General features: G+C 46.4%; 1 protein-coding gene across 1 annotated transcript in view; it reads left to right on the plus strand.

The window, feature by feature from the left end:
- The window catches only part of LOC136516826 (phospholipase D zeta 1-like), a 30745-nt gene extending 14257 nt beyond the window's left edge, over positions 1-16488 (plus strand). Inside the window, exons 7-20 of the mRNA XM_066510314.1 lie at positions 5286-5525; positions 5610-5726; positions 8026-8165; positions 8305-8454; positions 8532-8688; positions 8778-9308; positions 10934-11044; positions 11294-11440; positions 11505-11702; positions 12074-12175; positions 12384-12515; positions 15384-15449; positions 15704-15765; positions 15840-16488. Of these exons, the coding sequence (XP_066366411.1) occupies positions 5286-5525; positions 5610-5726; positions 8026-8165; positions 8305-8454; positions 8532-8688; positions 8778-9308; positions 10934-11044; positions 11294-11440; positions 11505-11702; positions 12074-12175; positions 12384-12515; positions 15384-15449; positions 15704-15765; positions 15840-16080 (2394 nt within the window). The 3' untranslated portion in view covers positions 16081-16488. The remainder of the gene's footprint in view (positions 1-5285; positions 5526-5609; positions 5727-8025; positions 8166-8304; positions 8455-8531; positions 8689-8777; positions 9309-10933; positions 11045-11293; positions 11441-11504; positions 11703-12073; positions 12176-12383; positions 12516-15383; positions 15450-15703; positions 15766-15839) is intronic.
- Positions 16489-17457: the final 969 nt, after the last annotated feature.

The raw sequence follows: 17457 nt of genomic DNA on the forward strand, positions 1-17457 counted from the left end.
CGCGCGCGCATCGCTTCGCTCTTTTCCCGCGCGAGCTCGCGGCGCTGCTCTTTCCCGCGTGCTTTTCCGTCCAGCAGCGTCCGCCTCAGCGAAATCGACGCCTAGGCGACGCCTTCAGCCGCGAGGCGACGCCATATGCGATGAGGGCGCGGCGACCGCGACGCCCCGTTTGGAATCCCGCTCGGACGACTAGGCGACACCTTAAAAACTATGGCCAGAGCGGAGGTGGCGGTGGATGCAGCGCGTGCGGCGGCAGCGGAGTCGAGGTTCTGCGCGGCAGCATCAGCAGCTCCGTTTCTGCTGACGACAGCGCTGACGCGGACCTCGAGCTGTTAGGGAGGGAGGCAGGACGAGCGCGGGCGGCGCAGTGGCAGCCGTGCACGCCCACGAGCGCGGCGGCAGCCCAGACAGGCGCGGACGCGCCGGCGGCGCTCTTGGAGGAGGCGCGCACGGCGGTGGCGCTCCTGGAGGAGGCGCGCACGGCAACGGTGGCGGACGGGTTGATGGAGAGCGCGGCCTTCACAGGCAGTGTGGCTCTCTCTCCTCGGATCGATACTGTGGTTACCACAGGCTCCAGGCTGTTGTCAAGGACGTCGGCCCCGGCGGTGGGTGGCCTACCCTCACTAAGACCAACTACATCGAGTGGGCTGCGGTGATGAGGGTAAAGCTCTAGGTGCGGCATATGTGGGAGGCAGTCCGGTACGGCGATGTCGATTACGACCAGGATCGACGGGCGCTGGATGCTCTCATCGCTGCAGTCCCGTCCGAGATGCAGTTCTCGCTTACCAACAAGCGGACTGCCAAGGAGGCTTGGGACGCCATCGCTGCGGCATGCATCAGCAGCGACCGCGCCCGCAAGTCCACACTGCAGGCACTTCGCAAGGAGTGGGAGAACCTGGCCTTCAAGCCAGGTGAGGACGTTGATGACTTTGCTCTCCGTCTCAACACTCTGTTGCAGAAGATGGTGCAGTTCGGCGATGACACCTATGGCGAGGAGAGAGCTGTCAAAAAGCTCTTCCGCTGCGTTCCTGAGAAGTACAAGCAGATGGCTCGCTCGATCGAGTCCCTGCTGGATCTCTCCACGATGTCGATCAAGGAGGCGATAGGTTGCCTCAAGGTCGTCGACAGCGATGAGCCACAGTCTCTCTCGGGGCCCATCACCACTGTCGGGAAGCTCCTTCTCACTCGGGAGCAGTGGGCTGCCTGTCGAGGTGACCGGAAGAAGGGGGAGCCTTCTTCCGCGACAGGCGGCCGCAAGCGTGGCAAGCCATGCAGAGACGCCCAGGCCGGGGCGCAAGGACGTGCCGAGGGTGATGCCCGCGGAGGCGCCCAGGGCAGCGCCGCCGGCAAGCACAAGCCGGCACGAGACGACACCTGCCGCAACTGCGGCCAGCTTGGCCATTGGGCCAAGGACTGTCGACAGCCACGACGCGGCTAGGCCGACGTCGCACAGGCGGAGGAGGAGCTGGCTCTGTTCATGGCACATGCAAGCATCGAGCTACCTCCAGCGGCACCGGCTGCAGCGGCTCTCCACCTTGACGAGCCAAAAGCACACGTCCTCCTCGGCCACGGCTCCGGCAACGACAAGACTGACGGGTGGTGCCTTGACACCGGCGCCACCCATCACATGACCGGTCGACGGGAGTTCTTCACCGAGCTTGACTCTAGCGTCCGAGGCTCCGTCAAGTTTGGGGATGCCTCCGGCGTGGAGATCAAGGGTGTCGGCTCCGTCATCTTCACCGCCGTGTCTGGTGAGCACAGGCTGCTCACCGGAGTCTACTACATCCTCGCGTTGAGGAACTCTATCATCAACTTAGGACAGCTGGATGAGAACGGTTCACGCGTGGTGGTTGAGGATGGTGTTATGAGGATTTGGGATCGCCGTCGTCGCCTTCTTGCCGAGGTAACCAGAAGCGCAAATCGACTCTACGTCCTTAACGTGCAGATGGCACAACCCCTCTGTCTCGCTGCTCGTCGGGATGACGAGGCGTGGCAGTGGCACAAGCGCTTCGGGCACCTTCACTTCGAGGCCCTGAAGCGGCTCAGTGCCACGGAGATGGTGCGAGGCCTGCTGTGCCTCGACCATGTGGAGCAGCTCAGCGACGTCTGCGTGTTGACGAAGCAGAGGCGACTCCCCTTTCCCCAGCGGGCGAGCTTTCGAGCCAAGGAGAGGCTCGAGCTTGTGCACGGAGACTTGTGTGGCCCGGTGACATCGGCCACACCGGGAGGATGACGCTACTTCCTCCTGCTCGTCGACGACCTCTCCCGCTACATGTGGGTGATGGTCCTTGGCAGCAAGGGAGAGGCTACGGACGGCATCAAGCGCGCAGGCTGCTGCGGAGGCGGAGTGTGGCCGCAAGCTGCGCGTGCTGCGCACCGACAACGGCGGCGAATTCACAGCGGCTGAATTTGCGTCGTACTGCACTGATAAAGGCATTCAGCGCCACTACTCCGCTCCGTACAGCCCGCAGCAGAACGGCGTCGTCGAGCGGCGCAACCAGACGGTTGTGGGGATGGCTCGGGCCCTTCTCAAGCAGAGGGGGATGCCGGCTGTCTTCTGGGGAGAGGCGGTGGTGTCGGCCGTCTACATCCTCAACCGCTCGCCTACCAAAGCGCTCGACGGCAGGACGCCGTACGAGGCTTGGCATGAGCGCAAGCCGGCGGTCTCCCACTTGCGGGTCTTCGGCTGCCTCGCATTCACCAAGGAGCTTGGCCACATCAGCAAGCTCGACGACAGGAGCACTCCGGGAGTGTTCATCGGCTACGCGGAGGGCTCGAAGGCCTACCGCATCCTCGACCCGAAGACACAGCGTGTGCGCACGGCGCGCGACGTTGTGTTCGACGAAGGGCGAGGATGGACGTGGGACAAGGCGGTGGACGACGGCTCGGCTTCGACGTACGACGACTTCACTATCGAGTACGTCCACTTCGAGGGAGCTGGGGGAGTAGGCAGCTCTTCTTCGGCGAGCGCGTCTACCCTAGTCCCCGAGCTTCCACCGACCCTGGCGCCTGCTACTCCGACAGCACCATGCTCTCCAGCCAGGACCTCGGCTGCGATGAGTTCTTAGCCGGCTCCGGGCACTGACAGGCACCTCTCCGGGCACGTCTACTCCAACACCAGCTCGTGTCGAGCACAACCCGGTTGAGCTCGCTACTCTGCTCTCTCACGACGAGGAGCGCATCGACGCGTACCACGACGGCGAGCCTCGGTCGTTTGCAAAGGCCGAGAGACACGCGGCATGGCGCGCCGCGATGCAGTTGGAGATGGATGCGGTCGAGAAGAACCGCACCTGGGAGCTTGCTGACCATCCTCGTGGTCACCGCGCGATCACCCTTAAGTGGGTGTACAAGCTGAAGAGGGATGAAGCCGGCGCCATCGTCAAGCACAAGGCTCGCTTGGTGGCACGAGGTTTCGTGCAACAGGAGGGGGTCGACTTCGACGACGCCTTTGCTCCCGTGGCACGGATGGAGTCTGTGCAACTCCTCCTTGCGCTAGCTGCCCAGGAGGGCTGGCGTGTTCATCACATGGACATCAAGTCGGCGTTCCTTAACGGCGACTTGAAGGAGGAGGTCTACGTGCACCAGCCGCCGGGATTTGCGATGCCCGGCAAGGAGGGCAAGGTGCTCCGCCTGCGCAAGGCCCTCTATGGCTTGCGGCAGGCACCGAGGGCGTGGAATGCCAAGTTGGATTCCACGCTAAAGGGGATGGGCTTCGAGCAAAGCCCGCACGAGGCGGCCATCTACCGACGGGGCAGTGGAGGAAATGCTCTGCTGGTGGGTGTCTACGTCGACGACTTGGTGATCACCGGCACCAAGGATGCGGAGGTGGCAGCATTCAAGGAAGAGATAAAGGCCACCTTCCAGATGAGTGACCTGGGGCCTCTCTCCTTCTACCTGGGAATCGAGGTGCACCAGGATGACTCCGGGATCATGCTTCGACAGACCGCATACGCCAAGCGCGTCATTGAGCTAGCTGGGCTCACCGACTGCAACCCAGCTCTCACTCCGATGGAGGAGAGGCTGAAGCTGAGCCGCGACAGCACGACGGAGGAGGTGGACGCTACGCAGTACCGGCGTCTTGTGGGGAGCCTTCGCTACCTCGCCCACACATGGCCGGACTTGGCATTCTCCGTCGGCTACGTTAGTCGGTTCATGCAGCGACCGACGACGGAGCACCAGCAGGCTGTGAAGAGGATCATCCGCTACGTTGCGGGGACTCGATCACGGCCTCTACTACCCTAGGTGCCCTGGGGCGGCACACTTCGTCGGGTACAGCGACAGCGACCACGCCGGCGACTTCGACACTAGCAAGAGCACGAGCGGGATCCTCTTCTTCCTCGGCAAGTGCCTCGTTAGCTGGCAGTCGGTCAAGCAGCAGGTGGTGGCCCTGTCCAGCTGCGAGGCCGAGTACATAGCGGCCTCCACCGCTTCGACTCAGGCGCTCTGGCTTGCTCGACTGCTTAGTGATCTCCTCGGCAGAGACACTAGAGCGGTGGAGCTCTGGGTGGACAGCAAGTCAGCTCTGGCCCTGGCAAAGAACCCCGTTTTCCATAAACGCAGCAAGCACATCTGGGTGAGGTACCACTTCATCCGAGGCTGTTTGGAGAAAGGGAGCATCAAGGCGAGCTACATCAACACCAAGGACCAGCTTACGGACATGCTCACCAAGCCTCTTGAGAGGATCAAGTTCCTTGAGCTTTGCTCCAGGACTGGGATGGTTCAACTTTCCCACAAGACGACGCACAAGACTTAGGGGGAGAATGATGTGATAAGTCTCTGTGTTGGCTGGTCTTTGTGGGGCTGCAGCATATGGTCCTTGTGGCTGCATGGTGGTCTTGCTGCCCATCAAGGACAGCATTCTTGACTGGCTAGGACAGCATCTTGGACAGCATCTAGGACAGTATCCAGGACAACATCTTAGCATCTAGGACAGCATCTAGGACAACATCTTGGACAGCATCTAGGACAGCATCTTAGCATCTAGCATCTTGGCATATTGGCATATGCTTGGCTGGCTAGCAGCGTATAAGTATGTATCCCCAACCCCTCAGGTTGGCATGGCATTGTGTGAGAAATAAACCAGAAAATTGCCCCAACTCCTAGTGTCATCCTCTCTCGATGAGAGTAAGAATTCTGCTACTACCAAGAGTAAGAATTCAGCGACTAACATGTTGATGTTGGTTTCACTACATTTTGATCAATTTAGCAGCATAATCTTTTATGCACCATTGCACCTTTTATTTTCCTGTTGAGTTTGAATATCATTATGTTTTTATCGGAGAAAGGTTTCTTCTGGTGGCCGGACAATAAAGCTACGCACAAGAAGCTCTTCTAAGGTTAAGGACTGGGTTACTGCAATAAACGCTGCTCGACAACCTCCAGAAGGCTGGTGCTATCCTCATCGTTTTGGCTCATTTGCACCACCGAGGGGTTTGTTGGAAGATGGGAGTATGGTACAATGGTTTGTAGATGGGCAAGCTGCATTCAAAGCTATTGCATCCTCCATTGAGGAAGCCAAATCGGAGGTTAGCTTTTTATTTCATTCAACATTTGCTGCAGGATAATTTTCTACCTGTTGGCTAAGGAAGATGAGTTAAAATTCGATGCAGATATTTATTACTGGCTGGTGGCTCTGCCCAGAGTTGTATCTTCGACGTCCATTCCAACATCATGGATCATCTAGGCTTGATGCTCTACTGGAAGCAAGAGCTAAGCAGGGTGTACAGGTACCATCATTGCTTCTTTATTTTTATGATTTTCATCAGAAATTGTCAAGAATTTGGTATCTGAAGGGCATGGAATTATGAGGCAACCTTTGCCACCTGTAGCGTTATATATTTTCTGCTCCACATGCTAACGGCTAACAAGGCCATACAAGAAAGGGAACAAGAAAATAGTAGAACATATGCTAAATGAACATTTGAAAAATACCTCTGCATATTCACCTCACCACCTGCAGGTCCCCATCCTTCCTTGCTTTTTATACGCTACCGGTGATGGTACATTTGATACATTTGAGTTTTGAAACCATAGAATAGTTATCAATCTGTTATGACGCACAGGACAACTGAATTTCACAAAGTTTTAATATTTGTGGCCACTATGATGTACTTTTAACACCATTCATGTATTGGGCCATTAATTAACAGTGGATGCTTTACTTTTGTTCTATCGTGCGCTTGTCAGATTTAATACGAAATTATTTGAAGAAACAATAGTATTTCCAAAGAGGCCTCATGAGTGGTAATATATTTTTAATGTTCGTAAACATACTATGCTTTTTATTGTCCGAGTAGTGATGGAAAAAAACTTGTTTATGTTTCTCTCTTCGTCAACTTTTTTCTGACAGGAACTGTTGGGTAATTAATGAGATGAAATCTGGGATAAATGCACAAGTAACATGTTCATAAATATTTAAAGTGATATATGTGTAAACTCTCATTGAAGATACTCATCTAGTTTCGTGTTTAAAGTTGTAACATCTAATATCCTAGAAGCTCCATTTTATTGATCATGTTATTCCCAAGGATTTTTTTCATAGTAAGCTACCCTAGGTCATAGTTTAATGCCTAGGAGACATAATACAGTAATAGAGAGAGAGGGTGAGGTTGTGAGGGCATGCTGCAAGGAGCACCAGAAAATGCTCTTAAGACGTGGGCTACTCTAGATTAGGGAACTGAACCAGTAAGAACAAAACAGTTTTGTTTAGCTCCCATCCCATGTAAAGCTGGAACTGAGGCTGCCAGATTGTTTACTTTAGCCGAATATTTAGAATGGCTGGAACAGCTGGTATTTTAACTGATGACATGCATATACCAGTCACTGTTTTATTCCTGTGAAAATGCTGTGTACCCACCATTCTAACTGGAATTGAATGGTAGTAAGTATGGAGATAACCCTTGCTAACATATGCATGTATCGTAAGTTTTTTTCTTTCTTTTTGGGTGGGTTGTGGGGGGGTGGGGGGGGGGGGGGGGTGCAAGAAACAAAGTAATTTCTACATAAACTGTACATGTGAATCGGTTCTGTTACTTTGGTTTCTTGAGGCGACATTTTTTCCCCCCCAAATGCCTTTATTATTAGAAGTAAAATGAGCAAATATAAAACCAAACATGCCAAAACCAAGGCCCTGTTTGGGGGCAGCTTTTGCGGCTGCTTCTGGCGAAAGGGAAAAAAAAAGATTGATGCCTCCAAACAGCACGCTTCTGCGCCGATTCTCAGATTCAATGTGAAAGGCTCTTTCCCCTAAGCACGGCCAGCCTCCAGCTTTCCCCAACTGCAGTCTGGTCCTCCAGTTGAGCTCCCATTCACTCCCCTGGCGCATGCCACCCTCAATCTGTACTGTTCCTCAGCCGCATGCAAGTCACCACTCTGTCCTAGTCCCCATGCGTGGCCAGCTGTCCCCACGTCATGCTCGCCCTGCTCGTGGCCTCCCTCCTCGCACCTGCTCCTGGCCACCATTGAATACCTTCGCCTCTTCCTGGCTCTTCCTCCCTTCTCACGCTCATCTCTGTCACCTACCTGTCGCAGAGTGGCGACCATGAATTCGAATCAGATAGCAGGGAGAGAGATTTCGGCTGCTGCCATCCCTTCCGGTCACCCATTGCTGCAATCCACCAATGAAGGCGGCCGGAGCTACTTCCAGTGAGGGCACACCGGTGGTTGTGCCTCTGCCTCCGCCTCACTTTTGCTCCACCTGCGCCTCCTCCACCTCCGATCACCTTGCATGCATGAGTTTTTCTTCTTGGAAACGGATTGCCAACTGTACGCTTTGTCTGCTTTGCTGCTTAGAAAATCTAGCATACCATAAAAGGCAGCATCCAATTGAAGCTTAGACAAAAACTGGTCCAAACAGGTCCCCAAGTTAATTATGTTATATATGCTTGGAACTCAAATGATATCCATTTTTTATTAAAATGACTGATTCCAAGAAGTTAGAACACAAAAAATTAGCATGAAATGGATTCAGACTGTTTTTTTTATAATTACTTATTATCTTGGATGACTTAGAATTCATTTTTGCAGATTTACATTCTCTTGTACAAGGAAGTTGCTCTTGCATTGAAAATTAACAGCTTATACAGTAAACAAAGGCTAGTTAACATTCATGAAAATGTTAAAGTTCTGCGTTATCCTGATCATTTCTCAAGTGGTGTATACTTGTGGTATGAATGATTTTTTGTTCCCTGTTTCCTTTTTGTTAAATATATTTTTTATTGTTTTTCACGAACTACGCAGGAGAGCTGCGCTCCATTTTTTTTTATTTGATCTGAAAATTTTAACTTTTATTGTTTTGCCTTTAAGGTCACACCATGAGAAGATTGTGATTGTTGATAATCAAGTATGTTATATTGGAGGTCTTGATCTGTGCTTTGGTCGCTACGATAGTCCTGAGCACAAAGTCGCTGATTCTCCTCCAGTGATGTGGCCAGGAAAGGACTACTACAATCCTAGGTAATTGTGTTGTTATCTTTTACCCATTTAGATGTATGGGGCAAAGTCCCTAAATGTCACTTCATCTCTGTAAATAGGGAATCTGAACCCAATTCTTGGGAGGACACCATGAAAGATGAGCTGGACCGTGCTAAATATCCCCGCATGCCTTGGCATGATGTTCAGTGTGCTCTCTATGGTCCACCTTGCCGTGATGTAGCAAGGCATTTTGTTCAGCGCTGGAATTATGCAAAGGTTAGTTATGTCCTTTTGGTCTACTTATCATCGAAAGAGTTTTCCCCATGATTATGGTAAATTAGTTGTTCCTTTTTTTTTTCTTTCAGCGGAACAAAGCTCTAAATGAGCAAGCAATTCCCTTACTGATGCCTCATCACCACATGGTAATTCCACACTACAAGGGTAGAAGCAAAGAAATAAATGATGAGGCTGAGGGTAAACAATACCATGATAAGGATGTTGATATTGGAAAACCAGTCTTGACGTCACGCACATCATGTCAGGATGTTCCATTGCTCTTACCTCAAGAGCTTGAACCTCGTGAATTATCCAGTTCAGATTTAAGGATGACTGATTTAGATATTAACCATTCAGATCGTGTAAACAAGAAGAGCTTTAATCAGCCTTTGCTCAACCGAAAGGCAAAATTGGATTCTTCTCATCAGGATTTACCTATGAGAAATTTTGTAGACAATCTCAGTTCCCTTGAGCCATCATCTATTAGACGTTTTGATTCGTCGAAAGATGATAGGAATCACATCGACAAGAAATGGTGGGAAATGCAGGAGCGAGGCAACCAAGTTGCTTCAGTACTTGATGTTGGACAAGTTGGTCCAAGGGCAACATGTCGTTGTCAGGTCAGTACATGGTACTCTGCAATACATTTCTAATTAGTTATTAAACACCGAAGAATGAGGATCCATGGACAGCAATTTCTCGGGTGCAAATTTTCTCTTTATCTAGAAAAGCCAGAACAACTTACAGTTTGGAATGGAGGTAGTAGTACATATGCTTCACCAATCACGAGTTTTTCTGTTGGTAGGTTGTTTGCGGCTATATTATGAAACTGAAATTTAGTAAGAAAGAAGCGGCTATATTATGAAACTGAAATTTACTAAGAAGCAAACTGACAGCTTTTATTTTATAGCATATGCAACATTAAGTTAGAAATTATTTGTCTTGCAAACAGCTCTGGTACTAATATTTTTTTTAATGAATCATCACAAAACTGCTAATTTCATTTAACAGAGAAGAGTAGCTGCTGTACTAATAATGTTTGGACACACATTGTAAGTTGCTAACATGGTCTAGACAGCTATAGTGCAGATCCTACTCATTGGCGTTGGTTAGTAATATCCAATATCAGTGTAGTTGGTCGTGTTTGACAGGCGCGAATGTAACTGAAAGTTAAGGGGTGTGTGGGTGGTGTGCGTGTTGTATTTTACAACTCTTCTTCTTAATGAAATGATACACAGCTCTCCTGCGTATTCGACAAGAAAAAAAAAATAGTCTCCTGTTGCTATGTAAGACATTGTAAAGCTGTTTTGTTGTTTTGAACGAAACTGCTCTTTTGAGGATTAAGAGGGAGGGGACTGTTGGGTCATTTTACAAGAGTTTGAAACTTTGAATGTGTTATGGTGGGAAAAGTGTACCAGCGCCGTAACAAGAAGAGTGGCTAAGCTAGTTGTGCGGAGGCATGCACCAGAGTGCGGCCACCAGGGCCAGGCGTGGGAGCCGGTTTGGCTCCAGCCGGTTCAATAGGAGTTAGTTATTAGGAGTGCTATTTTAGTTGGAGTTTGTTAAGTCGAGTTTGTTAGCCCTTAGATTTAGGAGAGATTTGTTATTGAGTTGGTATAAGTGTCAAACAATCTGAAGGAATAGAGCTTTAGCCTGGGATTGAGTTTATCTCACCTTGGGCCCCTCGGGCGTTACTGTTCACGTCTCCCTGTTGTCGCCGAGTTCCCAGCCAGGCGCTGAGCACGGCGCCGCCAGTTCGTCGCCGGGGTTTCAAGCCCAGGCCTCCCCTCTCGCACTCCTACGCCCTCAGATCCTTAAGCTCGTTTGTCTTTCACTTTGGCCTTTATGAAGAAATACATATTAGTGTCCTGATTTCGTGGTGATGTCAACTTCTCATTATCTGACTAAGTATAAAGTGACTATCTACATATTTGACTCATACAAATGTATTGGAGGACATATTAACTTCAAGTGTGGCTACATCATATACATTCCTTCTATATCTTGCCAAATAAACTTGATATATTCCTTCTACATCATATACATTGCTATATCCCTACATGTTTATCATTTGTTCAAAAACATCTTATGATAAGATACAGTCCTTCTGCAGTATTTAAGACATGCCTGTATACTTTTTTCCGCTCGAACAGACATGCTTGTATACTACATTAGATTTGACGTGTATCCTTTGCATACATTGTTTTATTGAAGTAATCAGCGAATCCATGTTTTTTTGGCTCAGGTTGTTAGGAGTGTCGGTCAATGGTCAGCTGGGACCACTCAAATCGAAGGAAGCATCCACAATGCCTACTTTTCTCTGATTGAAAAGGCAGAACACTTTGTATACATTGAGGTTTGTGCTTTTTCTTTGACCTTTTAGATTTGAAGTTCTTAACTTTAGTAATTTTTTTATGGATAATGATCTGAAACTGGAGTTCATCATGCATTCTTTTAACTCATTTTTCGGCTTATGTATTTGAGGGAAAATTTAGTGCTAAACAAAATTGACACTTTTTCATTAAGTGTTAAGCACCTAGTTACTAAACAGTGAAGATATACCACCAATTTTTTTTGTAACATCCTTTTTTATGACCTTTTGCAGAATCAATTTTTCATATCGGGTCTGTCAGGAGATGATACGATTAAAAACCGTGTACTGGAAGCATTGTATCGGCGCATACTTCGAGCTGAGAGAGAGAAAAAGCGCTTTAAGGCCATCATCATCATACCTCTTTTACCTGGTTTTCAGGTAGTTTTCTGCTAGAAGTTAGAGATATGTTCGATACTTGGTTACTTACATAATCTCATGATAGGGAGGCATTGATGATGGTGGAGCAGCATCGGTGAGGGCAATCATGCATTGGCAATATCGGACTATCTGCAGAGGCTCTAATTCGATTCTTCAGAATCTATTTGATGTTATTGGACCTAAAGCACATGATTACATCTCCTTTTATGGGCTTAGAGCACATGGTAAACTCTATGATGGGGGTCCCTTGGTTACTAGTCAGGTATGATGAGCTTTCTTCCATTTGTGCATGTTTTGTTCCTCCCCAGAGTCCTCAGTCTTGTCCAGCTGAGCATCATGAATTTTATCTAGAAGAGCCATTGAACTGCTAGTCACCATCGTGCTCCCTCTGGTCCAGTTTATAAGGCGTAGCTTAAAATGATTATAAACTTATGATTACTGGATAGTACATTTGATTGCAAATCTAATAGTACCAAGTTTGTATTTACAATATTCAAAATTTGTTGGCCAAATTATTGGTCAAGGATTATAAAGTTTGACTCTTGACATATGCGAAAGTCTTATTAACTCGACCGGAAGGAGCAGCATATAAAATGTGTTCAGAATACCATTCTAACAATGTCCCATTTCCAGATTTATGTACATAGCAAGTTAATGATAGTTGATGACCGCATCACATTGATTGGCTCAGCTAACATTAATGATAGAAGCTTGCTTGGATCAAGAGACTCCGAGGTATGCACTTGTAGCAGTTAGATGTACTCTGTGAAATAAAGAATCAAGAGATACTTCATTACTGAGTACAATCAATTTTAAAGTAGAACTAACTCGAGAATATTTTTCTCCATCTTGCAATGAATATTCTTTGTAGTATACTTAGTTAACAGCAAATACCTTATATTGTGCTGGAGTTGTGATGGTTTCCCCCCCTTCAACCTTCTAGATTGCTGTGGTCATCGAAGATAAAGAAGTTGTTAATTCAAAAATGGATGGAAGACCTTGGGAAGCTGGGAAGTTCTCTCTAAGCCTACGTCTCTCACTGTGGGCGGAGCACCTTGGACTTCATCCAGGAGAGGTTTGACCATTATGCTATGCCTTGTTCTTTGTTAATCATATGCTGCTGTTAGGTTGTAAGGAACAATTGATGGAATCAGGATGTGCATTTCTTCTGTTTGCAATTTATAATCCTGTCATCCATGTTTCTGACTTTCTGTTCTTCCCAGTTTCACTTGCCTGCTCACATAGCACATAACATGCCAAAGTATCATATTTTAAATTATTTGATAATACTTGTTTTGAGTTACAAGCTTGTTTTCCCCCTGCAATATGTGAGTGTAATGTACTTTGACGTTTTAAACAGCATGGATTTTTTTGCAATTTCCAAGTAGCAAGCTAGCAGTTCAAAGCTGTGGCAAATTTGCAATTCTTATTTTTTTGTGGGTCTGCTTTCTGTTCTGGATGGAAACAATCAAGGGAGGTCCATACAGTATTATTATGTCATAAACCGATTGGGATTAGTGAAGTAAAAAAGAAATAATTTTCTGGCCATTATGTCCAAGATTGTACTTGACATTTTGGACAAGATCTTGTCATACTTTTAAACTTCGACTATCAATGATTTTTAAAATATCTAATTTGGAAACGTGAAAATCATAGGTTTGTCTTTGAAAATACTTTCATAATCTCATTTAGCTGTTGGATTCTGTCAATATATTTTATTAGAAATATAGTGGTCAAAGGTGCACATTGGAGACCGTGTCATGTCCAAAACGTCAAGTATTTTTCGACCATAAGTAGTAAAGAGTTAGCAAGCTAGGATCTTGGAGTTTTGATCTTCTTTGCTCGTTGATAATGCAAAAATCCACATATTGTTACCCTGATTCCATGGCTGTAGTATAGCATTGTCAAATGCAATTTCCTTCTGATGTTTACAAACAGTTCAGAAGGATGCAAGAGTAATTTCATGAGCATTTCAGCTGTAGTTTTCACATAATGGATGCAAGAGTAATCACCTTTTCGATAAACTAAATTGGTGTTTGTTTTTCCTGTTTTCAAACAAGCATACTATTTTGTAATCATGTTCTTTTTTTTCCTTCATAAAGAAGGAATTTACATTCAAGTCTTTATCGAATCAGTGCAACAAATACCATATAGCTTTGAAGAAGGTAATAGATGAGTCTCAATATGAAATTTTCCCCAAGAACTCTAGAGCCTGAGAAGCATGATTGAGTTGGTGCAACCAATACCAGCTTCTTATGAGTGTTGCCAATAATCCAGTTCTCAGAGAAAATGTGGATATGAGAACTTGCTGTAGGCAAAGCTCTGGCTGTTTTCCCCTGAAGAATAAGGTATATTGTGGGCATTGGACATTAGAAAGGTTGTATGCTGCTCTATTTTAGAGACTCCTCACTCCATGGTAAAGTTCTGCATAAGTTCTCTAGTGATGGGCAATATTCAGTGAATACGCCTATGAAAGCCTGTTTCATGGAACTGTAATTTTCAGTCCTTATGATAAGATTTGGACCATTTTTTCATATGGCTAGTGGTCGCTGAGAGGTGTTGGACGGCTGATCGGTTAGCACGAAGAGGGCTGCTACATCCATCCTGTTACCCTTCTGTGACCAAGCCACCTGCTGTTGACCTGGTCTTCGCATGAGAATTTTGGTTCTTCCTTCTGTGCCGGATTAGCTTGCATGATCTCACTCCCTTAGCTGATGAGATTTCCTTTGATGATTGGTGGCTGATCACTTAAGAAAAGGCCTGACTCCATCATCATCTTAGGGGCCTGAACTTTGTGGAATCTTCGTAATCGTTGTGTTTTTTATGGTGAACCTCCTAACTTAGCTAGAGGATTGTCACACCCGGAGAGGTTTCCTTTGTGTGATCAAGAGGAGACGATTCAACATTTGCTTACTGGTTGTGTGTTTGCATGACAAGTTTGGTTCAGTATTTTGTCGCCTTTGGATTTGGGAAGCGAAGCTTCTGGACATACTGATCTTTATTTTGCTGATTGGTGGGCTAAGATAATCCACATGTTCAGTAAGGAGCACAGGAAAGGAGCAAATTCTCTCATCATTTTGATTGCATGGTTGCTATGGAAGCACCGTAATGCCTGTGTTTTTGATGGAGACTCCCCTTCTGTTAGTGAGCTTTTGCGACAGTTTAGAGATGAGTATAAGCTTTGGTGTCTAGCCGGAGCTAAGAAACCTCATGCTCTCGGATTGGATAGGGTGGGAGCTTTTGGATGAGTCTTTGCCTTGCTGTTTGGTCGTTAAAAGTATTTTTCTGAGTAATTGTGTTGTAAAGTGTTTCCAACCTTCTCATGTATGGTCCTGGCATGAGTTAGTAATGTATACGGGCCGTTTTTTCCTCTCTATAATACAAGAGATACGCAGCTCTCCTGCGTAGTCGGGAAAAAAAACCCTTAGCTAGAGCACTGTTGCTCGCTAGTGAGGAGCTTCATTTCTGGGGTTTCGCTGGGGCATGAGGTATCAATCACCTCCTTGCCCGGGATTGAATGTTTTTTTTTTTTTGGTAGTGGTCGTCGTCTTCCCTTTCGAAGGGCACTGTCTTTTTGTTTAAGATCCTAGTGTTTTGTTGTGTGTAAGGGTTCTTGTATGGCTTCTTGACCCATTTTTTCTTCTTAATATAATGATACATAGCACTCCTGCGTGTTTGAGAAAAAAATTCACTGTCTTTTGTTGTGTGATGCTTTAGAAAGCCATAATTAATTTTCTAACACAAGATAACTGTTTCAGTATTTCATGATCACAGATTTAAAGCTTGGTATAGAAGTTTACCAAACTTCTGAATTTTTCCATTGGTTTACACAGATTACCCACCAATTAAAAATATGCTTGACAATGTTTTCTTAGTTTTTTTCAGAGCAGTCAATTGTATCTGTTGCATTAGAATTTTAAACAAAATACATTCTCACTTTCAGGTTAGCCATATCATGGATCCTATAGATGATTCAACATTCAAAAATATCTGGATGGCCACTGCCAAGGTGAGATAAATGTTTGCTAAAGTTTTTAAGGCAAATCAATAGCACTAAATTCTGATGCTATTACATTCTTTCTAGAAATTCATATCAAAATAAATAAAGAACTAATCTGAAACCCTATATCCGATTAGATCGCCTTAGTTTTTCAATTGGTTTTTAAACTGTATTATGTGTACATATTATTTCAATGCCTTTGTAAATATTAATCTTCATTTATACTCGAAATACATATATATTAACTAACTTGTGTCTGGCAGACAAATACCATGATATACCAAGATGTCTTCAGGTGTGTACCCAACGATCTCATCCACTCAAGGTATGAATTTAAGCCTAATTGGGGTTGCATTTTGCGTCAAGTGCTGTGGTTTCTGAAACATATAGTCCATTCAGGGCCCAATTTCGGCAAAGCTTTGCTCACTTGAGGGACAAAATTGGCCACACTACAATTGATTTGAGTGTTGCCCAAGGGAAGCTAGAAGACGGTGATCTCAAAAGTACCGACCCTATGGACAGACTACAGTTAGTCAGGGGCCACCTTGTTTCTTTTCCTTTGGATTTCATGTGCCAAGAGGACTTGAGACCATATTTCAGCGAAAGCGAGTACTACACATCACCACAGGTTTTCCATTAGCCTTTCTGTCTCTGTCTCTGTCTCGTAAAGTTACTCAATCGGCTATACATGTTGCAAAGATCTGCTTGTAGATGCTCTACACGTCTCGTAAAGTTACTCAGTCGTTCGCTGAAAAGTATTGCTGAAGTAGTTCAAGCGAACATGGCTTTTTTTAACGAATCCAGTGATATCAATTTTCGGTCACATAACCTGTATATTCTTGTATTAATTTATTGGTCAAACTCGAATTTTGACAGTCGAAACGCACCTTATATTTCTGGATGATAGGGAGTAGTGTTTATTGAGGATATTTGACAATTGACACTATTTTCGCGAATACTTGAAACACTACCTGTCTACCCTGAATTGGCGGGACAACAAATATACATGTTCTGTGTTGAAGCTTGTCTGGTATGATGAATATAAATAATTGCTGTCACTACTTTGTGCTTTGGTAGAAAGGCACAGTGGGAGCTTGTACATGTAAATCTTTGAAACCTTGAAGCAGGTGTAGATGAAGTACCTGAACTGACGTAGGTATGGCGTATATCTATATGTATATACAGAAACTGCTGAGGTTAATGTGACCACGTTTGAGAGCTTAAAGTTCTACCGCAAATCTGTAAAACAGGGATTCCCCCCCCCCCCCCCCCCCCCCCCTCAAAATATGGTTTAACAGTTTGGCTGGAGTCTACATTGCTTATTTGGTCGAATCAGATTGCAGTGATGCAGGTTTATAGTAGACATCACCATGTTAAAATAAATAGTTATTTCTTTCTATGTATAGGTCACATCGCAAATGTACTGATAAACATGTTTTCAAAAACAAAACAATTTCACCAAACGTAGGGCTCCACCAAACTGTGTGGATAGGGATAGCCCCAGATCAGGAACCTCTGGAACGTACAAATGTCACCTTGTCCTATTGTATTAGATGGAATGAGCAATAATACAGGATTCTGATCATCGGCCTGTTCGCTGATTGGTTTCTGGGCTGGTTTGGACTGGCTGGTGCTAGTTTATTGTGAGAGAAAAACACTGTTGGCTGGCTGGTTTGGGCTGGCTGAAACAAACAAGCGAACAGGGTGCATAGGTCAGATCTTGATTAGGTGCATCCTTTTTTACCGTCATTCTCAGCGTCATGCACGCAGAGGTTGGAGTGAGCTCACGCGTGTTGACGAAGATCGGTTCATCCTTCCAAAGGCGAAATTTGAACCAGAGGTTCTGTTCTCTGGTTCGTATCGTTGCGGGTTCGTTTACGTGAGAGAGAAGTACTGCTGGCTGGTTCGTGTAAACAGTGTTTATGTGAGAGGACTGGCTGGCCAGCCCAGCCAGCCGCTCCCAGCCGATCAGGCTTGCCCTCCGACCCACCTGAGCTCGGCTTGGCAGTCAATGGGG

The sequence above is a fragment of the Miscanthus floridulus genome, chromosome 17 (assembly GCF_019320115.1).
Source record: "Miscanthus floridulus cultivar M001 chromosome 17, ASM1932011v1, whole genome shotgun sequence".
NCBI lineage: Eukaryota > Viridiplantae > Streptophyta > Magnoliopsida > Poales > Poaceae > Miscanthus > Miscanthus floridulus.